At 33.8% G+C, this 23761-nt stretch overlaps 1 protein-coding gene across 1 annotated transcript in view; it reads right to left on the bottom strand.

Annotated features, from left to right (window-relative positions):
- The window catches only part of PIK3C3 (phosphatidylinositol 3-kinase catalytic subunit type 3), a 201814-nt gene that overhangs the window by 111655 nt on the left and 66398 nt on the right, over nucleotides 1–23761 (bottom strand). The window contains exons 13-16 of the mRNA XM_044681686.1: nucleotides 19824–19891; nucleotides 6454–6559; nucleotides 5278–5394; nucleotides 3001–3132 (exon numbers count right to left, since the gene is read on the bottom strand). Of these exons, the coding sequence (XP_044537621.1) occupies nucleotides 3001–3132; nucleotides 5278–5394; nucleotides 6454–6559; nucleotides 19824–19891 (423 nt within the window). The remainder of the gene's footprint in view (nucleotides 1–3000; nucleotides 3133–5277; nucleotides 5395–6453; nucleotides 6560–19823; nucleotides 19892–23761) is intronic.

Consider the following 23761-nt stretch of genomic DNA (forward strand, 5'->3'; position numbering starts at 1 on the left):
ATAGGATTAATTTAAATAGCATAAACAAAGGGAAAATAATAGGCCTTAGGGAAGTTCAACTTCTATCTAGATACCACAGGGACAGCATAGAACAGGATGTTGCATTTAGAAAGTTAAATAAAGATACTAACACACTAACACAGACAAAGTAGTCTTAGCAGTATAAATGCATTAACATTTAAACATAGGGAGTTCTGGGAGCAGCTGGGTAACTCAGTGGATTGAGAGCCAGGCCTAGAGATGGGAGGTCCTAGGTTCAAAATCTGGCCTCAGACACTTCCCAGCTGTGTGACCCTGGGCAAGTCACTTGACCCCCATTGCCTATCCTTACCACTCTTCTACCAAGGAACTAATACACAGAAGTTAAGGGTTTAAAAATACATTAAAAAAAAAAACATAGGGAGTTCAAATATAAACTTAGAAATAGTTAATAGTAAAAAGATTGTGCTATTGCAGTAACTTGTAGACTTAAGAATTGTTCAGAGAGAATTTCTTTGTGTTACAAAATTGTTTTGCCTTGCAACATTGTAAAACCTTGGAAACCTCTATCCCTTACCCAAAATTTTCCTAAACCCATCTTAGCTCAGAGAAAGAATGTAGCTAGACATACCAAGTAAGATAGGAATTTTATCGTTTTGGGGGAGAAGGAAACATAAGATAGGCATAGGAATTATTACTCATAACTTAGGTGGGACTTTTCGTAAAAATCCCACAACACAAAACCACAGAATCTGTGAGAATGGAGGAAAGGGATAGATTCTTAGAGGGAGCATGGAATCTTGGAAGAGGAGCAGGAGACCAAATGAGAGTTGGAGGAGCAGGGTCTTTGGGGAAGGACTGACCTGAGAAAGGGTCTTCGGGGTTAAGATCTCCAGGAGAGGAGAAGGTGGATCGAGCTCGGCGCAACCCGAAGGCTATCCTTGAGAGATTTCTGGCTTACTGAGAAGATCTGCTGCCATTGTTTCATTGATATCATGCTATCTCCTGAATCCAAGTCTTGCCAATCAGAGTTTGGGGTCTGGCACGCTTCCCGAAGGTCCTCCATTTCCAAGGGGACCCCTCATTGTCTCACAGTATTAGTGGCCAGAAGTGAGTGAGGAGGGGATTGCTACACTGACTCCACCTTGTTCAGTTAGCTATATTCTCCTCTTCGTTAGCCCCATTAATACACAACTAGAAACAAAGTTGGTGCCCATTTATTGGGAAATGGTTCAAAAAATTGTGCTTTTATAAATAAACTGGATTATGTTGTTGTTGTTGTTGTTGTTGTTATTATTAGTTTAAAGAAACCAGAGAAGACTAAAACTGTTCTTTCAAAGTTTTTTCAATGATCTCTTTACTGCTAAATTTACAAACCTCTTCTCAATCATTATTCTTCTTGACCTCTCTGCAGAATCTAATACTGTTAACTAATTACTTTTCTTCCTGGACAAAAATTTCTATGGGTTTGAATGACAATACACTTAGTTCTCCTATTATCATTTAGTTCTCAATTTCTTTATTCATCAACAGTTTCACACTATTAAATATAGGTATCCACCAAGGCTCTGTCTTGGGTTTTTTTTCTCTTTTCTCCCTATACAAGGCCAGCAAATTATTATTAAGAGGCATGTCCATGAGCTGTGAATGATTTTTACATTTTTAAAACATCCCTAACTAATGTGCCTATTTCTGCTCTACATTTTCTCACTTAGTTATTTTATTGGCTTCCTTGGGTTCAATTATCATCTCTATACAGATGACTCCAAGGTCTCTAGTGTGCCTATTGAGCTCTAGTCCCTAAATCATGAACTGATTATTGGCCATTTCAAGTTAAATGACCCAGAAGCATCCCAAATTCAAAAAATACAAAGGAGAACTTATTATCTTTTCCCTCAAACTATTACTCTTGCCAACTTCCCTATCATAGTAAAGGAGACCATTATTCTTCTGATCATTCAGTTTTGCAACCTCAGGGTCATTCTTTACTATTCACTCTTACTCACTTCACATCTCCAATTAGTTGCCAAATCTTGTAGTTTCCATGTCAATCCCTGGTGCTTTACTATGTCCTTCTCTAGACTCTCTAGTGTAAAAAGTAATCTGGGAAATGTATAAAACTACATTTCCCGTGATCCAACACGGTCCAACTGGTTTCCGTTTCCGACGTCTTGACGCAGGGGAGCGCTTAAATCTCGTGGGTTAGGAGGGAGTGGTCTCTTTTGGGATTAGGCCATGGCCAGGAAACAGGAGACAGAATGGAGGCGGCAGCTTTGAATGCTTACAAGCGCGTGGTCTAATGATTTTATCTATCAACATGGCTTTAATTAAAATACTAATTTATATATTTATGGCAGCCTTTATCATTTTTCATATTTACACTAGTCTCAATATCCATTACATCCTGAAGACACAATAATTCAATCCTGTTCCCTTGAATCCCACACCTATATGATGATAGTGTGGTGACAGGGTCCAATGTGATGCCTTGCAGGTAAGAACTAACATCCATTCACAAAAGTCAGCTTTTCAATACCATTTCAATTTCCAATAGCCAAATAGTTGGTTGGGCCCATTAAGGGAACTACTACCCAGAAATATAAGGTATGGCCCAGAGTTCACAAAGCAGGTCTAGAAATGAGACAATATTAAAATGGTCAATTGGAACTCACATTCACCCACTTTAAAGACATGCAATGAACGTATAATGTATAAGTTTTTGCAAATTTAATGTAATTTTTAATGCTCTGCATTTCAGGGGCAAGTAAAGCACTTTTTGCCTATTAATTAGCTCTGTGCATTTAAGGTTTTTAAATAAGAAAATAGGAACATAAAAAGGCATTTCACATCCTACAAATATTAACCATGTTGAGATATGAGAGAGCTCTAAAGACAAAGTTGCATAGATAATTAGTTACCTTTCCTTTTAACTACCATTTGTTAAATTAAACTTATTCCTATAATGAAGTAATTTTTTTAATCTTAAAATGTACAAATTAAGGTCAATGTATCTATCATTACCTTAAAGAGTGTAGCTGTCTCTGGGATAATTCCTTTAATTTTCACCTGTGGTTCTAAAGGCAATGGGATAAGTTCCACATCTGACAAATTCATCTTTTCATTGTCTCCCAGCAATGCCTGTAGCCTTTCATTCTAGAGGAACAAACCAATAAAAGCTTAATTAAATGACATGAAAATAGTAAAAGAAGTGCTATTAACTCTTTGGTATTAATGAAGTGGTATTTGATTCTACACAAAAATATATTAAAAAAAACAAAAACCACTATAAGTACATAAGTATACATATGCTTTTTAATGTTTTATAAAATTTTTGTAAATTGTTAAATTTTTGAAAAATGTTTTGTAACATCCAGTTATTGACTGATTGCTCTCAGTATGTTGTAAAAGGAAGGAAAAATTCCATAATATCAAGAAAGACTTATATAAGAAAAAATGAAATAAAGTTCATCTTGCTAACTGTGAAGAAATAATCAGGGCCACACACAGGTCAAAGTAAAAGAATTAAATTTTTATTTCAAAAGATCTAGAGTTGGAGTCAGATGGATGCAGATGAAAGCATACTAATTTTTCACATTAGTGTATTTACAGTTTTATTTTGGGATTTTGTTTTTGTATGAGTGTGATCAAACAACAATGAACCACATGGAAATGTGTTTTGAATGATAATACACATATGGCCTAGATCAAATTGCTTTTATCATCTAGGAATGGGGGGTGGGGGTGGGGGAAAATTGGGGGGGGGGGGGTAAGAGAGGAAAGGAGACAGTTTGGATCTTAAGAGTTTTGGAAAGCATATATTGAAAATTATTACTACATGTAATTGGGAAAATAAAATCTCTTTGAACAAAAAAAAAAAAAAAAAAAAAAAAAAAAGAGGATGGGAAAAAAATCTAGAAAGTGAGTTGCCCATGCTCCCCTTTTAGAACTTATTTAAAATCATGTCTTGGATTTTTAAATGTCACAGAACGAAAAATGTCTTCACACTACTTCTATGTATTTTGTGAGATTATACTGTTACCATCTGATTTATTAACCCTGTTCCTTTGACCACTCCTCTCTATTACCTTATTATTCATCCTCTTGTTGCCCCCATATCACTTCTGTCCTCTCCCCCATTCCATTTTTAAAGAAGGCAAAGGTCAAACTCATATTATTTATGGAAAGAGTTGAACAAATGATAGCTGGTAGCACTGATAGAGAACTCAGGAATAATATGCATTTCTTTTGATTGATTTGCTAACATGGAAAGTCACATAATGAATAAGCTGAGAATGATTATTTTCACAGTCTCAGGAAAAGTATTATCACCACATATAAATCAAACTAAGAAAAAGTAACTCAATAGCACATTAATAAAAATTTCCTAAGCAATTAAAGACAAATAATATTTTCAAAATGTAATTTCCAGGGGCAGCTGGGTAGCTCAGTGGATTGAGAGCCAGGCCTAGAGACGGAAGGTCCTAGGTTCAAATCCGGCCTCAGACACTTCCCAGCTGTGTGACCCTGGGCAAGTCACTTGACCCCCATTGCCCACCCTTACCAATCTTTCACCTATGAACCAATAGACAGAAGTTAAGGGTAAAAAAAAAAAAAAAAAAAAAAAAGTAATTTCCAGAGCTGAAATAGAAAAAAAAATTCCAACTGATAAATATGTAATTAAAGTCAAACAATGTTTGAAAAATGTAATTTCTAGCACAGAAACAGAAAAAAGCTCCCACTGATATGTATTGCCACTGAAGAGAAACAACGTGGCAGAAAATGAAACAGGATCTTGAGTAATGACACTTAGTTTCTAATCTCAACTTTGCTACTAACTTGCAAGACTTCTAGGTCACTTAAACTTAAGATTCAGTTAGTTTCTTTACCCACAAAATAAGGCAATCTGACATTTGATATCTGTTGTGAGGGTTTATTTAGCAATTAATTAAGTATTAGTGTTGGACCTAGCAGGAAGGGCTGGAGGATTTCAAGATGGAATGAAGAAGCAGGAAGTGGGGCTTGTGCTCTGAGAGAGACTCCATTAGTGGTTGGGACATAACTGTTGCTAACCCTGGGAGATCTCAGAGTTAGGGAAAAATTGCATCCACTAATAATTAATTAATTGCTAAATAAACCCTCACAACATATCCTAAGATCAGTTCTAGTTCTAAAATTTTATAATTCTAAGGTATGATATCTGTTTCATAACATATATGAACCTAAAGAGATACTAGCTAAAACTCAGTTCTTTGCCACAAGAAATCCTAAATTAAAAGTAGGAAAACAAAAGATTTGTACCTTTTTCTTGCGATTTCCACTTTCACGTTGCACCGCCTTCATTAGACAAACCAGTCGATCTACAAATGTCTGCTGTGCAGCCAACAAAGAACGCATAACTCTAACAGACTTATCACCCTGAGAGAATTAAAAGAAAAAGAAAATTACTTCTCTATACAATAGTGATAATAGTTTCTTTAGAAGCTTGGGTGATCTTTTTTTAGTCTTCTAATAAATATAAGCTTCAAGAAAAAGCTGAAATGAAAAAAGATCAATTATCTTGATTCAAAGTTAATGAGAAACAATGGGTCCAGTTAAAGTCCTGTCATCATTTCTAAGGTAGAAAATTGTCTGATTCTTCAGTAAAGATTATCAACAATAACACTTCTTATAATAAACATCCATATTATAAGATAATTCACTTAAAATTTATTAACTAAGAACATTAAGTGCCTCCTATGTGCATGGAATTGGTTGCACTTTGGGAAACACAAATACTTAAGACAAAAGAGTTATCTGTTCTAAAGGAGCTCTACAAATACAGTAGGAAAGATGATTATTATAGAGGGTGTTCCAAAAGTCTAAAATATCTAAGACATCTTGTACATGTTATGCAATAAAAGGAAGATTGAGAAGTATGGGAGATAGATAACTTCCATCTGGGCTAAGAACAAAAGCATGATGTTTGAGTAGGTATCAAAGCTGGGCTTTTTATTTAAATAGGCAGCAATGGCAGAGGAATGTGAAGAAAATTAATCAACAAGAGAATTAAACAATTAGCCAGACTCTTTAACCACCAGGAAATGTACTATAATAGAAATATATAGTTTAAATTATCTTAATTGAGATTAAATTAATTAAATTAAATCAAAATTAATTGTTTTTAAATTTGAAGTGCTAGACAATTTTATAAGTGTCTACAAACAAAGCTATGAATTTAAACAGAAAAAGACAAAATTCTTTCTTATTGCTCTTACCCCCTCTACTGGCAATGTCAACTAGAAAAGGAAATCAAGTATTTTTGAAAAGAGCTGTGAAGAAGTTAACATTGAAGATAAAGTCTTTGAATTGGCAGGTTCATACCTAAACATCTGTAAAAAAGTTATTTTAAAAGCAGAAAATTAAGGACCAAAGAAAGCATATTTCTTTGTTTTCTTATTTTCAAGCAAAGGCTCAGTTCATTAAAATTATTGTTACCTTCAATAAGGCCTGGCTGAATCTTCTCATTACATTCAGGTACATTTCATGTGTCTTTGGGTCTCTCTGTTGAGTGTCTTGATCTTCACATTCTACTATAACATACCTTTAAAAAGTAGATATAGTTTTTATTGTCTGAAAGCAAAATGAAGCTTTTTTTACCTCATATAGCATAACTAAGAAAATAGGTACTTGGAAAACCTGAGAGAATAATACAATTGTTAGTTACTTTTATTGTCAGTATCATCATTATTTACTTGCCCTTTTTCGCAAACATACAATGACTAGAATTCACAATGCAATTATAAAAAATAACATGTCATGGAAGAGACCTCTGTGTTATTTAAATAAGTTCTGGGGTTCCACTTAGAGGTATTTGGGGCTCATTTGACCCTTAAGATATGTAGACATATGACAAACTTCCTGTGGACGTTTAGGGGACTTTGGAAACTACATTTCCCATGATTCCTCTTGTAAAATGGAGGTAGACAGGAAGTGTAATGACATAAGAGAATGATATAAAAACTCCTGGGAATCATTGGGCTCTCTCTCTTTCTTATGAGACAGCGAGGTGGTCGGAAGCTAAATGGCAGACGGTTTGAAATAGCTCTCAGCCAGGTGTGCGGTCTTATATATTTTACCAAGGTGGCCATGGTAATTAAAATATTACTTTTCTTCATAATATCAGCCTTTGTCATTTTTGAAAATAACACCTCCAAAGGCAAGCCTCCAAATTAGGAAGATCCAATCTCAAGCCCTGTCTCATAAATCCAAGCAGTGGGAGACAGAACAAGTCATTAAACTTCAGTGGCCCAAACAATTTGGTAAGAATTACAGAATAGGTATCTAACTGCATCTGCATCACTAGAAGTTCTCTTCTTACAGGCATATAAGGAGAACCTTATAATAATGAAATAAGGTTTATACAAATAAGCAACCAAAAGAAACCCTAAGAAAAACAGTTATCTTTCTAGGTTGAAAAATTAATTCAACGACATGTCACTTTTGCCAATAATTACTTTAAGGACTGCACACCATTGCTTTTCCAAAACATCTTCAAACCTATTATTTCATCTTAAACTCTTAATTCAGAAAGTAAGAATAAGGATTATTCTTCCCATTTTACAGGGAAAAGTGAATATAAAAGGTTAGTGACTTGCCGAAAGTGACAAAGATACTGAGGGTAGAGCTAGAACTGGAATCCATCATTTTCTAATACAAAGTGCTTAACAATAGAAAAACTCTTTTGTCTTATGTTTTAATGAAAAGTTAGCATTGGGTTATGTTCTTTCAGATACAGTGTAGAAAATTTTTCCTTAGAGACAGACAAAATCTCCCATTCTCTATATCCAGCTACTACTCATAGGTTTAACCTTGAAACCCAGAAAACCAAATAGCATCCCATTCCACATTCCAGTTTTTAAGTTTATACACGATGCCATCATAAGTCTCTTCTCCAAACTAAACATCTCCAATTCATTCAACTGATTTTCATATGTCCTGGTTTCCATTCTTATTACAACAGGCTACTCTATCACTACTATGAACTCCTCCATTCTAAATGCAATGCCTTTATTAATATTGCCTAAAAACATTTAGTTTTTGTGTCTATCATATGCTGTCTATCATACACTGAACTTGCAGACTATTACAACCTCTAAATCTTTTTCACACTGTTATTATTTAGTATTTCCTCCCTTAAACTTAAGTTGAATTTCTAAATTCAAAGAGGTAGCTTTGTTGACTGCTGCTTTATAGTATAGTTTAATATCTGGTACTGCTAGGCCCCCTTCCTTCACATTTTTTTTCATTATTTCCCTTGATATTCTTGATCTTTTGTTATTGCAAATGAAATTTGTTATAGTTTTTCCTAATTCAGTAAAGAAGTTTTTTGATAGTTTGACAGGTATGGTGCTAAATAGGTCAATTAATTTGGGTAGAATTGTCATTTTTATTATGTTAGCTTGTCCTACCCATGAGCAATCAATGGCTTCCCAGTTGTTTAGATCCAGTTTTATTTGTTTGGAAAGTGTTTTGTAGTTGTTTTCATATAATTGCTGTGTTTGTTTTGGTAGATAGATTCCTAAGTATTTTATATTGTCTGGGTGATTTTAAATGGTGTTTCTCTTTCTACCTCTTGCTGCTGTGATGTGTTGGAAATATATAGAAATGCTGATGATTTACGTGTATTTATTTTGTATCCTGCAACTTTGCTAAAGTCGTTGATTATTTCTACAAGGATTTTTTAAGTAGACCATCATATCATCTGCAAAGAGTGATAGCTTAGTCTCCTCATTGCCTATTTTGACACCTTCAACTTCTTTTTCTTCTCTAATTGCTACTGCTAGTGTTTCTAGTACTATGTTGAATAGTAGAAGTGATAATGGGCATCCTTGTTTCACTCCTGATCTTATTGAGAAGGCTTCTAATGTATCCCCATTGCATATGATGCTTGTTGATGGGTTTTAGGTATATACCACACCAATGCAACTAACAATTTGGAAATAGGTCTTGATCAATGACACATGTTAAAACCAATGGAAATGTACATCGGCCATGGGTGGGGGGAGTGCGGGGGGGGGGGGGGGTTGAAGGGGAAAGTAGGAGCATGAATCATGTAACCATGCTAAAAATGAATATTAATAAATGTTTAAAAAAAGATAGCTTTGTGTTTATCTCTATTATATTCCAACTTTTTTTAATTAGGTTCAGATGTTAACCTGCAAAAGTCTTTTGGGATTCTAAATTTGAAAGCAAACCTCTTAGCTATATAGCTTTTGGCTCTGTATGATCCTCAAATCTAAGAACTTGTCATATACGCCATTTATAAAAAACATTGAAAAGAGCAAAACAAGGGCCAAGTCCTTGGAGCACTCCATCCATTAAAAGTTTCCCAGGCAAATGACATCAATCCACTAATGATCTTTTTTTGGATTTGGTCATCTAATCAATTGTGAACTCACTTAACTATATTATTATCCAGTCCTCATCTCTCCATTTAACCCACAACTATTTTATGACAAACTTTGTCAAATTCCTTGCTGATATGCAGGTATAATTTGACTAAAGCATTTCCCTGATTTACATGTATAGCAGCACTGTCAAAGGACGAAATGAAATCAGACTTCTTGATGACTAATTCTTGGTTCTTAATTATGTGTCTCCTTTCTAAATGCACATAACTATCCCTATAACAACACATTTGAGAATTTTGCCAGAAAAAATATCTCTCTTCATTATCCTGTTTCCTCATTCATTAATCAACAGTTAATTTCCTAGTTTTTTTGGGCTTCAATGAATTGAGCAGTTCTAGATTTTGGGTAGGATTTTTGAGGTCTGGATGTGATCTGATCCATGTAGGTAGCAACAAAGTGAAGAAATTGCCTCTAATAATGTAATCTAGTATCTATCCTACAAAATATAGTTTTTGAAAGTTGCTGGGGAATGAAGTAGTTAAGTTACTTGTCCAGGAGCAAAGAGACAATACATATACGTTTATCAGGGAAAGGACCAGAAAGCAATTCGATCTTGATTCAGAGACATAGTTTTCTATTCAATTCTCAATTGTAGCTATAAAAGAAAAGGCATGTCTATATAATGTAATAAATGTTGGATACTTCATTTCTGCTCCCTCCATTTCTAAGAACTATAATTCCATAAATAATTGAAATATTTACTTATTAAATTTTCCTAATTTTAAGTCAATAAATATTTATTACTGTGCCAAGCACTATGATGGGCACACAAAGAAAGTGGAAATCACTGCTCCCGAACTAAAGAAGCTCACTTTCTAATGGAGAGATGACATGCAAATTAACTATGTACACATGAATTAAATACAATGTAAATGGAAGACAAACTCAAAGAGAAAGCCCTAGCAGCTAGAGAAACTGGGAAGGTCCCCTAGAGAAGGTGAGGTTAAATCTTAGTCTAAAAGAAGTCAGTGAATCTAGGAAGCAGAGATGAGGAGGAAGAACATTCAAGCATGAAGGATAGCCAGTACAAACGCATGCAGTCAGAAGATGGAGTGTCCTATATAAGCAAAAGCCAAGAAGCCATTGTCTCTGGATTGCAAAATCTGTGGAGGAGAGTAAAAAGTGTTGTACTAGAAAGGTAGGAAGGGGTCAGCCAACACAGCCCAAAGTTCTAGAATTCTTTCTCTGCCTTTTGCCTGTCACCTTCACTTTCCCTAATTTCTCTACAACAGAAGGAACTGAAATAGTTTTTTTTTAAAATATTTGATCTTGGAGATAAAAAGAACCATCAGAGATTATTAAGAAGGCAAGAGACAAGATCAAATTTATAGTTAAGGAAAATCATTTGGGAGCAACTTAAGCCAAAGAGGTTACTGAAAGGCTATTGCAATAATCTAAGAGAGAGGTGATGAGGACCTGAACAAGGGTGGTAGCTGTGTGAGTCAACAGAAGAGGATATATATCACATATCCTGAATATAGAAACAAGATTTGACAACAAATTGCATGTGAGGGATGACTGGAAAAGTAGGTATAAGGATGATCCTAAGGTTGTAGGCCTGGTATGATTAGAAGAATGGTGGTTCCCTTGACAATTAAAAAAAAAGTGAGGCAGTTGGAAGGATCTGGGGAAAAAAGCAAATGAGATACTTTAGATATACTGAATCTGAGATTCTTCCCAGGACATATAGTTCAAGAAGTCCAAAAGGCAAATGGAAGTGAGATAATCGAACTTTGGAAGAGAGATTAAGGCTGACTATATAGTATAGGGAATCAGCTATGTTGAAATAACTAAAGCCTGTGGAAACTGAAAAGATTACCAAGACTGATTAAGACAGAAAAGTTATCAGACAAAACTAATGGCAGTATCTCCAATAAGATGGCATCAGCAAGCCACTAATTTCCTGGAAATTTGGTTTTAAAAGGCAAACACCACGCACTACCAATTTCAACAAACTGAAAGGTCTATAAAAACTAAAATCTTTTATAGATCTTGATGATTAAACTTTACAGATTAGAGGCTATAACTCCCCTCTGTGGCTTAAAAAGTCGACACTCTTCATTTGAAAAGAATTGTTTGGATGACTCTAAAACGCTAAGGATTTCAGTTATAGCAGAGACTCTGATTAAATTTGGAAGAAGCAATACATGAAAAAGAAATACAGACAAATCTATATTCTAGTATACCAGTCTAAAATGAATATTTTAAATCATAGACTATGCTATGCTTAATATTGGTATAATATTACCTTTGTCAGATATCCACAATATATTATACAAGAAAGGAAAACATGACAACTTTGAAACATTATTTGTGAAATTATAACATGTAATAAGTCTAGCCTTTATTAAAGGCAATAACTTAATATCTAGAGATTATTTACTATTACTTAGGATACATATTATACTGAATTTAAACAAAGCAAAAAAAATAATTTTTTTAGCAAACATCTTGTCTTACCTAATGTTCTCTATTCCTAGCAGAGATATTTGTAACCTTTTTTGCATATCAGAGATCCTTTGATGGGGTCTCTGACAGCTATTTCAGGTCTGGTAGCATTTATGGATACTTGGACTTATTCTTGAAATAATAACATTTTTTAAATGAATGAGATTAAAAAGGAAATATATTGAAATGCAGTTAAAATACTTTAAAAGTTCATAGACTGCAACTTAAGAATCCTGTGCTAGAATGAATCAGAGATGTATCATAAAAATATAAAATAAACTTGATGGAGAGTATATGAAAGTGATGTGTAGTTTTGGTTTAATCTAAATAAGAATAAAATTTTTATCTTGAAAACAGCAAGAAGTCTCTAGTAATCTTATGGAGACTATACAATCTAAGAGATTTCCTACTGTTTTCAGTGATTGAATGGAAAGCTCTCCATGATTCAGATAAGAAATGTCAGAAAACTATTTTTAGCTTTAGAGGACATTTGTGAGCTAATTTCTCCCCAACATTAAAAAAAAAAGGCACTTAATTTCAAAAACATCTGAATAAGTAAAAAAAAAACATGAAAACTAAACTCACTTCTGATGGTAATCATTAACAACTTCTATCCCACACATTTGAAGTCACCGCTGTTCGTGGGTAACTTCTATTAAGTTTTTTAAAATTCTGATAATTTTCATTTCTTTTTAACTGACACCTACTAAGACATGCTTGTAAAATTAATTTAAATAAAAAGAATTTATAATGCTAAAATAAATTTGTAAATAAATATATATGTATAATTAGAACAGAAGGGACAAAAAAAGTATTTTATTTACTTGGAACTAGGAAAAAAAACATGCTTTTTTTCCCTTGACTAGATTTCCAATGAGAAATAAGTGTTTGGAATAAATACAAACACTGACTTATTTGGCTTAGTTTATATAAAGAACAGAAGACTAAAAGGTCTAGATTTTTCTATGTTCACTAGAATTAAGCACCATTCAGCAAACATTTATTAAACATCTATTAATTATTTTAAGTTCTGTGTTAAATGCTGGAAGAAACAGACAAAAAATGAAATAATTCCTTGACATCCAGGACCTTTTCTTCTATTTGGGGAATCCTATATGTCTATACAAATAAGTAAATTCAAAGTGATCTGAGGAAGGAGGGAGGGAGTACTAATGGGGGAATCAGGAAGGGTTTCCCAATGGAAGTAGTCTCATATCTCAGCCTAGAAGGAACCTGAAGATTCTGAGAGAATATAATTAAGCAAGGAGTATAGTATAGGAATTTGAGAAACACACTTCATACAGAGGTGGCCAATGAAATGACAGTTCAGGAAACAAGAAGTAAGCCAATTTGCCTGGAATGCTGAGTAGGTGAGAGAGAATAATATAAAATCAATATTAAAAGATAGAGGTAGTCAGAAGAAGAAGTTTTAAATGCCAATCTTTGAGAACACAGAAAGCACACATTCAATCTCTAAAGAAGAGGTGGTCATTCTCTCTGCCAAGGTAAAGTTTCCTACTTGAGTCTCTACTTCTCTCCACCCACAATATTTCCTCTGAAAGTCTGTCCCTTTCCCCAGTCATTTCTTATCTGTTTCATCTTTGACCTCTCCTTCTCTCTGACGCTTAACATAACAAATCTCCTCCATCCTTAAAAACATTTCATGTGATTACTATCCCCTCAAGTACAATATACCTTTTCTATATCAAAGCTACAAAAAATTATTTTTACTTACTGCCCATTTCCTCATTTTCTTCTCATTATCATCTTTTAACTGGCTTCTCCTACCAATGAACACAACTGCTCTCTATAATAGTATCTAAATAAGTGCTATATTTGAGCTTTATCTCAGGCCTCAGCTTAGCCTATCTATAACTTCTAAAACTATCAATTGTTCCCTACCTTGTAATATATGGCACTGTTCTCTCTTGGTTTTCCTTCTATCTGCAAGACAACAGAATCTCTTTTGCTAGATCATCTTCCATTTCTTTAAATATAGATGTCGCCCCACCCTGACCCCAATCCCAACAGAGCCATCTTTCTTTTCTTGCTTTCTATTTTTTGTAGTGCTCTCATAAGCACTCTGAGTTTAAGTATCATCTCACTGGTGTCTCCCAAATCTCTGTATTCAATAATAATGTCTTCTCTGAAATCTTCTAATATCAGCAACTATCTACTGGACATTTCTACTTGGATAGTCCATTAGCATCTCAAAACGCAGTATATCTAAAACAGAATTATTTTCTCCCCCCTGAAATAAGCTTCTCCAAACTATCCTATTTCCACTGAAGACTCCATTTCCCTTCCTGTCATCTAAGTTTACAGCCTTAAGAGTCATCTTTGATTACTGTTTTTCCCTTATATCCATGCCTAGCAAATTTTATAAAATTCTATAGCTATCAAATCTTATAAATCCTATCTCTCCATTCCTAGGACCATGACTCTAAATCGGTCTCTTAATTACCTCTTGCTTATACAATTGCAATAGTCTCCTAATTTGTCTTTCTGCTTTCTACAACTACACACTCCGATCTATTCTCTACACAGCTGCCTAATCAAAATTCTTTTTTTTTTTTGTTTTGTTTTTAAACCCTTAACATTCTGTGTATTGGTTCATAGGAGGAAGAGTGGTAAGGGTGGGCAATGGGGGTCAAGTGACTTGCCCAGGGTCACACAACTGGGAAGTGTCTGAGGTCAGATTTGAACCTAGGACCTCCTGTCTCTAGGCCTGACTCTCAATCCACTGAACTACCCAGCTGCCCCCTAATCAAAATTCTTAAGAAAAATTTCTGACCGTGTCCTTTCTTAATCTTCAGTAACTCTCTACAGCTTATAGATAAAATGTAAATTCATTTTGATATGATACATCTACAACCCATCATCTTTTCAGCCTCACTTAATATTATTTTCCTTTGTACACTTGATATCAACATTCTAGCCGAATTGGACTATTAGATGATTACCACATCCAGCATTTCATCCTGGACCTGCATGCTTATTCAATAGCTGTCTCTCATGTTTTTCAAGGAGTCATCTTCATCACTGCCAAGAAAGAATCTTTAGATTCTTTTAAGGCTCAGCTTAGCTTGCTAACTAGTACCTGAAGCTTTTCTTAATCCTTCTGGTTGTTGGTATTCTCTTCCTACTTTGATTATATTGTGTTCATTTATCTGTGTAAATGTCATATTCTATTCCCTTTGCACATGCAAAAGAATAGCAATCTCCTTGAGCCAAGATTTAGTTTATTTTTATCTTTATACACCTAGCTCTTAGGATAGTGCTTCCTTTTATATGTAGGCACTTCATCAATGTTTGAGTTGAATTCATTCAGAAACTTTCAACATAATATTTTTTATTAATGGAAATGAAGAATACCAGATAGAGTCTGACATGTACTCTATACATCAATATATATACTAAATGCACTCTCTACAACAACACAGTTGATACTAAAAAGCTCAGGAAAGTTAGAAAGGATCACACTACCTGAGACTATATAAGGAAAGTCAGAATGTGAGGGATAGGAAGCCCCTCAATAAAGGTATTCTGGTGATGGAGGTGTAAATTGTTCTGAGGAGGGAAAAAAAAAGCAGTCTCTAAAAGTTCACATTGTTGAGAACAGGTACCTACAGACATACCAAATATAGAAGCAAGAACAAATATCTGAAAAAATAAAATACAAAGACACCAGGGCGTGGAATTAGTTAAGACTTACAATTAATTCACAGGACAACAAAAAAGGATTTTTTCCCCTTTAAGATATGTTAGGAGACAAAAAGTAAGAACAAGAAGGTAACACTGTTTGGGTTAGATAACAAAATATAAGACTGAGAAAAAGATGTAAATCCTATCTCTCATTTTACTTCTTTTCTCTTAAGGAGAAAGATGTCCATACTGGGAATGATATGAGAACAATGATTAAAAGAAGATTGAAACCCAGCATGACTCCAAGAGAGCACTCTACTGCAGTCAAGGAATTCAAATGGTACGGCAGTGAATTATATTTCAGGATATTAAAGCTATGCTGGTAAACCATTATCATTTTCAACTGATAAATCCAGGAGAAACAGAAGAATTAACAAAGAAATAAGACATCTTCATTATCAAACCACAAGGAAATCTGCTCATTATTTATTCCTGGAAAAGTGATAGAATGACTAAAAGGAGTGATAAAAACAATATGGATAAATTAAAAACAAGTCATATCAGATAAAATTCATTTCCTTTTATAATAAAGTTATTACAATGATAAGAAAAAATGCTTTAAATTCAATAAGCCTAGATTTAAATGAAATCTATTTTCCTTGTGTTTAAGATGGCATAATATACTTTAGATAACAATAAAGTTAGGTGGATTTAGTTCTGGTTTAATGATTGCACCCAAGTATTCTGACTAATGAATTGATATGAATTTACTATTTTTGTATTCTGGGCAAGTAATTTAAAACTCTCTAGGAATGCCATTTCTTCATCTCTAAAATAAGGACTATTTGAACCCCAAAGTTTCATGCAGTTCTACATTCTGCAATTCCATGAACCTAGGGGAAGGTCTCTAATGAGGAGTCACAAGACTATGGGTTAAGTCATGGATGGAGTTATATGTTTATAAAATTGAAGATAGCTAGTAAATCAGAAGGGACAGCTAATACAGAGGACAGAGGACAGAATCAGAATCTAAAAAAGATCCAGGCAATTAGAATTTTGAGTCACATCCACTTAAATACTTCAGCACTTCCAACAAATATAGAAAAGGAAAGTTTGGTTACTAAATTCTACCTCTGTTAAAGCCTAGAATGAAATATTTTTTACTCTGATGGAAATGAAATTACTTAATGATTGCATTGGAATGGAAAACAAGTTAATTTAAGTTGTGCATTTTTTGTAAGAGATATGAAAAGTTAAATTCATGATACAAACAAACACACACACACACACACACACACACACACACACACACACACACACANAAACATACACACACACACACACACACACACACACACACACACACACACACACACACATATTTTTTAAACCTTTGCTTCTGTCTTAGAATCAATTCTAAGTATCAGTCCCAAGGGAGAAGAGTGCTAATAGCTAGCCAATTGGGGTTAGTGACTTGCCCAGAGTCGCATAGTTAGAAAGTATCCAAGGCCAGTTTGAACCTAGGAATTCCATTCTCCAGGCGTGGCTCTCTATCCATTAAGCCACCTAGTTGCCCCCTAAACTCATGATATTTAGGAACAAGAAAAAAACACAACTATTCACTAAATGCAACAAATAGTTTAAAATAAATACAGTACTGAGGTTTGCTTGAGTAAATGTTAAGAAATAAAGATGCAGAAAGTGCCAAAGAATAAGAATGAAGGAAAGATGGACTGAGGAACAAGAAAGGAAGAATTGGACAGATTGTTTCAGAGCCATAGAAAATATAGAAAGCATAGGAATGGAAAAGATATTAGGAAGTAAATAGGAGAGAAGCAAGAAAATGGATCTTTGGTAAATTCTAGCTAATAAGTATAAAAGGATTCTTTGTACCATAACAGCCTCACCCCCATTCTGTCTTTCTTTATTCTCTCTCCCTCTCCATATCAAAACTTGCTCTTAGAAATATGTTAGTTATACCTTATTTGCTGTGATTTAAGCTTCTGTTTTCCCTTTCAAAGTGTTATTTTAAGTTAAAAGTTCTTGAAAAAAAAAGTGGAATGCTCTCTTGGAAAGGAATTTTACCATCAACAAGCAGATTCAGTGGCAAGTTGGAAGGGAATTTAAGAAGAATCTATTCAGCACTAGTATCTAAAATCTCAGGCACCTGGCCATGAGTCTTAGAACCCACTTATAAAATACATATTAGTGTTTTTATTAATTAAGAAAAAAGACAAGACAAAGGTTAGATTTTCTGAATGGCAAATGATATAGCCTTAAGAGACGCTTAGTTTAAAATTGACATTTAGTCCTATACTTGAGACAATAAGGTTATTTACAGAAATTTAACATTTGCCTTGAGAAAAACAAAGAAAGAAAGAAAGAACTCCAAAAACCTTAAAGGCCCTGTACTGGGCTGTCAAGAGAGAGAGGTTGAAGGAAGAAGGGAAATGAAAAAGAGTAAAATCTTATGGTGAAAAAAGCAATTATAGCTTCTCAATAGGTAGGGTGGGGAGTAAAGGGAAGGAGAGAATTTGGAAGGAAAAATAAGTTTTTTAAAAAAGTATATTTAGTGAAGTATAATTTAACTGAAGTATGGCTAATCAATCATATGATTTAAATATGATATTACCTTAATGGCTATATTTCCCCCAGGGAAAGAAAAGAATTTTGAAGTGATAGCTTATAAAGAACTTAAGAATATAAATCTGTGTTAGAATAATGAACCATTACTTTTAGAGATCAGATTGGAAGTTGGGTGATCTGGGATCTAAATCTACTTAAAAATTGTTTTTGCTAAACTTTTTATACCCTCTTCCCCATTACATGTAAAAAGCAATTCAAACATTTCTCAAAGAATACTGAATCTCAAGTTCTCTCCCTTCTTCTCCTCAACTCCCACCCCCCACCTTGAAAGCAATTTCACATAGAGTGTACATATGCAATCATGTAAAACATTTTTCCATGTTAATCTTTTTGTGGAAGGAAACTCAAAAGAAAAAAATAATAAGAAAATTGATTTCTTTTGTCTAGAATGAGTCTCAGTCAGATTTAGATAAGATTCTGACTTTTTCTGGGTGTCGAAGGAATTTTTCATCATGAATCCTTTGGGATAGTTTTGGATCACTGTATTGCTGGGAAGAGCTATTATTCACAGGTGTTCACTGAAAGGCATTCCTGTAACGTATAATGTTCTCCTGGTCCTGCTTATTTAACTCTGCTTTAATTCACATAAGTCTTTCCAAGATTTTCTGAGCTCCCCTTACTTATCATTTCTTGCAGCAAAAGTATTCTATTACAATAATATATTATAACTTATTTAGCCATTATATTCTCTAAGTAAGCTTACTGTCTCAAGTAGTGTTTTTATTAATTAAGAAAAAAGACAAGACAAAGGTTAGATTTTCTGGATGACATGATACAGCCTTAAGAGAGGCTTAGTTTAAAATTGACATTTAGTCCTATACTTGAGACAAATCTTTGTCTCCCTAAAAAGAATTGCTTTAAATATTTTTGTACACATATATTCTTCCCTCTCCTCCTTTTTTTATCTCTGGGATAAAAACCTAGTAATGGTGTATCACTGAGAAAAAGTATAAGCATGTACTGTCTAAGCCTATTTCTACCAATAATTTGCCAAACGACCAAAGGTAAATCATTTTACCTCTTAGGCACTAGTTTTGTTTTCTTAAACTCTTAAAGAAGAAACAAGGTTAGATGACTCTAAAGGAGATTTCATCTCTAATAGTCTATCAATATATTTGCTACTAATCAAATGAATAATATTTAAAATATGAAATCAGGTATCTGCCCCTAAATCGCTGTGTAATTTTGGGCAAATCACTTAACCTGTGTGCTGTAGTATCCTCACATGGAAAATTTAGATTTGAATTATAGCCTCTAAGACTTCAAAATTCAGTGATTTATAATTTCAAGAGAATAAAGCATATTTTGGTAACTGTTACAAACTTTGTGATACAGCATAAACATTATAGTCAAACACAACTGTTGCCATAATCTTTAAAAGAGGAAAATCTATCTGCAGAAAGGACCTCAATAATATCGTCAATTCTTTAATGTCTACACTCTGAAAAGTGAAAGGAAAAGGGGAAAAATCAGACACATTCCAGTGCACACAGGCGGCATATAGCTTTTACTGACTATACAAACATTTTTTTTCCTTTTAGAATGAATAATTAACTTCATAACACATGTATTCTGTGCATATTGTATATAAAATGGTGGGGGAGAGGGGATGACGATGAGAAGTGAAAAAAAAAACCTGAATTTACTTTCACATACCAATATAAATAGTTAGCCAATGTAGAATTTTTGCAGGCTCTTGATATCAAGAAAGTGCAGAGATCTTGCTGAAAGAAAGAAAAAGAAAAACATGATTTCATCTTGTGATTTACTAATTAGGGAATAGAAAGAGACACTCCATGTTTACCTGAAAGTTGTCCTCTACAGATTTGAAAGAACATTATAAAAACTTTTGCCCTTAATAAAAAATGAGTCGAATTTTTTAAGAGGATGGTATTTTAAACATCCATGCAAAATAAGTAAACATGATCAAATGCGAAAACACAATCTAATGGTTAATTTACATTGTCCCAAAGGTCAATTTAAATAAAACTGGTATAAAATTGTACCTTCAAAAAATGACAATATAACATGGACACTAAACCACAACTGGAATAATCTTGAGTTTACACAGAACTTTATAGGTCCATGTGAATTATATTAATGGTGCATGTATTATTTCAACTCATTTTTTTTGTGAAAAACAGGATCCTATCAATTCATAATGAAGGAAATTTAAAGCAGAAAATGTTCATACCTATTTATAATGTATATCTACAAATGCATATATTTATAAACAATCTATATAAACATTAAACATACTTGTGAAATATCAGAAAATAAGTTACATAGCATGATCCTTTTGTAGGTATTACTATCTGACAAAACTTCAACAAATTCCTATGTACTCTACACACACACAACTATCATATATCAGTTAAAACTTATTTATCTTCTTTGTTAAATGTTGAAATGATCTCAAATGAGAGAAAAATATAATAATGATTGATACCCCCATAGAGTTCTGTGAAAGTTATATGAAGTCAAATTGGTTAATACTATCAATCAGTCAAAGGGCATTTATTAATCATTTAATAAGTGCTACGCATTATAATAAACACTGGGGATAGACACAAAAAAAGAACATTGCCTCTGGATTCAAGGAACTCACATTCAAATGAGAGAAGCATGAAAACAACAATATCCTTACAAGATATATATACACCTTCATGGAAGGTAATCTCAGAAGAAAGATAATAGCACCATGGGGAATCATAAAAGGCTTCCTGTAGAAGGTGATATTTGAAGTGAGTCTTGAAGAAAGCCAGGGAAGTTGGGAATTGGAAGTGAGAGGATGAAAGCATTTGAGATATAGGGATCAAACAGTGAAAAGGCCCAGTCAGGAGAAAGTATTTCATGTGAGAGAACCACCCACAAAGCCCAGTGTTCTTGAATCACAGAGCTCCAAGGTAATAACAAAGTGTAAGAAAACTGGGAATGTAGAAAGGGGCCTGGGTATGAAGACTTTCAAAGGCCAAATAAAGGTTGCGGAAAAAGAAAATATAAGAAACACTTCTACAATGGCCACACAGTAAAAGCCATCCAAGAACATAAAATAAAAATATAAAATAGACTTATCACAAAAGTTTGTGTAACTCTTATTTTCCCACAGGAACATAGTCCTTAAATACCAAATCTGAAGGCTTTTTCTTTATCCTTTCTGATGACCTTAAAAAGAATAGGGGCAAGTAAGTATAATGTGAAAAATACTGAGTGCTGCATTGTACACAGTAACAGCATTATTGTAAAAAGGATCAACTAAGAAAGACTTAGCCACTCTGCTCAAGGCAATGATCCAAGACAATTCCAAAGGACCTATGATGAAAAATGCTATCCACTGAAGAAATGGGCCAATTGAAAAAGGAGAACCAAAAATTGACAGAGGAAAATCAAGCCTTGAAAATCAGAACTGACCATCATGAGAAATAAAACAAAACAAAACAAAAAAAAAAAAACAATAAAGCAGAATCAAAGGAATGAAAAAAAAAAGAGGAAAACATGAAATATTTTATTAAAAAAAAATTGAACTAGATAGATCTAGGAGAGACAATTTGAGAATTAGACTACCTGAAAGCCATGATCAAGAAAAAACCTTGGACACAACATTACAAGAAATTATCAAAAATAACTACCCAGAGATCCTCGAATAAGAAAATAAAACTGAAATTGAAAGAATTCTCAAATTGCCTCCAAAAAGAAATCCTCAACTGACAACTTCTAAAAATGTAATAGTTAAATTCAAGAGCCACCAAGCCAAGGAGAAAAAGACTTCAAGCAGCCAGAAAGAAACCATTCAAATACCATGGAGCTACAATCAGGATCACACAGGACCTAGTGGCTTCTACATTAAAGGATTGAAAGACATGGAGTATGATATTTAGAAAGGCAAAAGACTTGGATTTACAACCCAGAGTCACTTATCCAGCAAAACTGAGTATATTCTTTCGGGGGGCGGAGAGAGAGGAAGAGAGGAAGAGGGACATTCAATAAGATAGAAGAGTTCCAAGTATTCCTGAGAAATGAGCCAGACTTAAACAAAAAATCTGAAGTTCAAACAGGAAACACAAGAGAACCTCAAAAAGGGTAAAATAAGAAAGAGAAAAATTTAAGAGACTCATAAAGATTAAAATGTTCATATATCTACATGGAAAGAGGATATCTATAATTCTCAGAAATTACTCTTAGTAGAAGTAGAGAAGATAGAAATTTACTCAGAAAGAGGGTGAGGAAATAAGCTGAGTATAATGATATGAGGTATATGATACTATGAGTTGACATGATATGTATGTAAATGTGATATGAAACAATATGCATGACATGTATGCATATGAATGATAAATAAAAAAATCAAAGGGTGAAAAAGAAGGTTGCACTGAGAGGAAAAGAAAGGGAGAGATAGAATGGGGTAAATTATATAACAAAGAGGTGTGAAAAACCATTATAAAGAGGGGAGGATAAGGGTAGTGACAGGAAATGCTTAAACTTAACTCTCATCTTAATTGTAAGAGAGGGAAAAACAAGTATACTCAATGGGGTATAGAATTCTATCTTACCTTTCAGAGAAGTAGAAGGGGAATAAGACAAAGAGAAGGGGGAAGTAACTGAAGGGAAGGGAGAATGAAAGGGTGACAAAAAGAAAAATATTGCTGAGGAGGAACAGAATGAAAGGAAATAGAGCAGGATCTAAAGAGGATAATATGATGGAGGGCAATACACAGCTAGTAATCATAACGCTGAATGTGAATGGGATGAACTCACCAATAAAACAGAAGCAGATAGCAGAGCAAATTAAAAACCAGAATCCTACTATATGTTGTTTACAAGAAACACATTTGAGGCAGGGTGACACACACAGATTGAAGGTAAAAGGCTGAAGCAGAATTTATTATGAATCATCTAAAGTAAAAAAGGCAGGATTAGCAATCATGATACCAGACAAAGCTAAAGTAGAAATTGATCTAATTAAAACAGATAAGGAAGGAAATTACGTTTTGCTAAATGGCACTATAAACAATGAAGTAATATTACTAAACATTTAGGCACCAAATGGTATAACATCTAGATTTCTAAAGGATAAATTAAAGGAGATTCTAAGACCATACTAATAGGGCAGTGATGGGCAAACTTTTTAAAGAGAGGGCCAAAGAAAGGGAAATGCTCATCTGTCAGTCAGTTTCTAAGGCAACTCTTTCAGAGTTTCATTGTATTGTATCCTACTCATTATATACATCAGATTAGGAATAATGTCCCACAGTGGGATAGAACATGTCAGGGGGTCTGCATCTATTCCCCGGCTGTAGTTTACCCATCATTATAATAGGGGATCTCAACTTTCCCCTTTCAGAACTAGATAAACAAAAAAATAAATAAGAAAGAAATAAAGGAAGTGAATAAAATGTTAGAAAAATAAGAGTTAATAGATATCTGGAGAAAACTTAACAGAGAATGAAAAGGAATACACCTTCTCAGCAGTACACAGTACGTATACAAAAATCTACTATGTACTAGGGCCCAGAAATATTTCAAACAAAGGGAGAAAAGCAGAAATAATAAATGCAGCTTTTTAGATCATAATGCGATATAAATTATAAAAAACA

This window comes from Gracilinanus agilis, chromosome 1, assembly GCF_016433145.1.
Source record: "Gracilinanus agilis isolate LMUSP501 chromosome 1, AgileGrace, whole genome shotgun sequence".
In the NCBI taxonomy this organism is placed as follows: Eukaryota; Metazoa; Chordata; class Mammalia; order Didelphimorphia; family Didelphidae; genus Gracilinanus; species Gracilinanus agilis.